Raw genomic sequence first — 1,871 nt, forward strand, 5'->3', positions numbered from 1 at the left:
GATTAAAACTGTACAATGTGCCTGAATGTTTTTTTTTTGTGAAAATTATGTCCTATGGTTATATTAATTGTCATAGTCGCATAAAAAGCTAAGTACAGTAGCCGGCAAGAAATAAACATCGACTTTAGAAAGAGCTTTCGGCTTCGTAGAACGTTGTCCTTGTCACTCATTCTTATGTGACGTTTTGTCGGTCTCAATGACAGAGACAACTCTCTACGAAAACGATCTCTTTCTAAAGGTTGATGTACAATATTTTTGCAGGGTGTTGTAGCAATTTTTTCACTTCTTCATCACCACCACCTCCACCATCCACCTCTCGCCAGCGCCACTACTGAACACGGGCATTGGCACACCTCATACATCTTGGACAACATTAATATAATAATAATAATAATAGTTTATTTTCAGGCATTTTTTTTTTTTACACCCATTTCTTAAATATAAAATAAAATAAAATAGAATAGAATACAAGAGTAAAATAAAAATTATTTATGGTTGTTGCCACGATGCACGGCAAGCCAGTACTTCGGTATGCGATTTTCAGGACACTCAGAGCATACCCTGAGGATCTCGTTCTGAGAATTGCGGATGCGGAACCAGAAAGCCGCAACCCGAGATCTAATAATCGCGAAATAATCGGGCACTTTGGCGTCAGCAAATATGCCCGACGCGCTGCAGTATTTAGGCAGTTTCATCAGAATACGGTATGCGTTATTATACTGCACTCTGATGCTGCTACGTGCACTTGCGGTGCAGTTGACCCAAAGCTGACACGTGTAAAAGCATTGACAATATGCTCTAAACAGTGTCAGCTTCGCCTCAGAACTACACCGCGCAAATCTGCGTGCGAGCATGTTGCACCGAACAGACAAAGCCCTTCTTTCTCGTTCCATGTCTTGGTTATCACGTAGATCCTCAGTTAAAATATGCCCCAGATACCTGAATTGCGCCACCCTTTCTACAGGAACTCCATCTAAGAAAACCGACGGGATCCTCTCCGGGCCCTTGCCTGCACGGAAAACCATCATCTGCGTCTTTTTAACATTATATTTAAGGCCGTGATCTCTAGCATATTGTTCACAGATGTTGAGTAGTCGTCTAAGACCCCTGATTGAGGGACTTAGAAGTACCATATCGTCAGCATAGCTGATATTGTTAATGCACGTTGTACCTATGTGGCAACCTACTCTACAACATTATAGAGAACTCTCAGATATGCAGGTTTCCTTACAATGTTTTCACTGTTAAAGTTAAAATTCACTGTTAAACATAAAATTGGCCAATTAGCAGAACGACGTTTTAGTCATTAGCTTTGTCATAATCTCATAAAAAGCTGAGCAGCTATTATTTTACTTTGGGTACCTGTAAAATTGACAAAGATATAAACGGCCGAGTCAATTCAGCCGCGAAATACAAAACTTCTCGGCGGCGTCTTTTCAACAACTTTCCATCCACAGCTCCGCCTCAAGACAGCACCCGCTGAGCTTTTGTTCATTACAAACTCTTCAGCGGTTAATCGCTCGACATCTTAGAAATTCAGCGGACAAGATTCAATGACAAATAAATTAAAAAACTTTCAAAAAAACTCTGACTGGTTTACACTGCAACTCTTTGCAGATAAATCTGTTCAGTACGTCAGGCAGGCGTACAATATTATACTACCAAATAAGATTCAGTGTGTTGCGTGTTAATACCTACTATCCAATACACGTAGTTTCTCCTTTCACCAAAGGTTGCCTGGTGGAGATAAGGCCAACTTTGCATACAATTGTTTTTCCACTACGCACGGGTGTATTGCTACAAAAACTCGCTACGGACGTGGTTAATCGCTCGAAATCTTAGTAGTTCAGCGCGCAAGATTGAATGACAAG

At 40.8% G+C, this 1,871-nt stretch overlaps 1 protein-coding gene across 1 annotated transcript; it reads right to left on the reverse strand.

The window, feature by feature from the left end:
* Positions 1 to 485: 485 nt before the first annotated feature.
* On the reverse strand, positions 486 to 1,133 carry LOC123875284. Its single transcript, XM_045921032.1, has one exon. It carries the CDS (start codon positions 1,131 to 1,133, stop codon positions 486 to 488), a length of 648 nt encoding a protein of 215 aa, XP_045776988.1.
* Positions 1,134 to 1,871: the final 738 nt, after the last annotated feature.

Source organism: Maniola jurtina, chromosome 19 (assembly GCF_905333055.1).
Source record: "Maniola jurtina chromosome 19, ilManJurt1.1, whole genome shotgun sequence".
NCBI lineage: Eukaryota > Metazoa > Arthropoda > Insecta > Lepidoptera > Nymphalidae > Maniola > Maniola jurtina.

Bases quoted from the DNA above. Each gene is read 5' to 3' on its own strand.
- LOC123875284 (XM_045921032.1), bottom strand. From the start codon at position 1,133: ATGGTACTTCTAAGTCCCTCAATCAGGGGTCTTAGACGACTACTCAAC.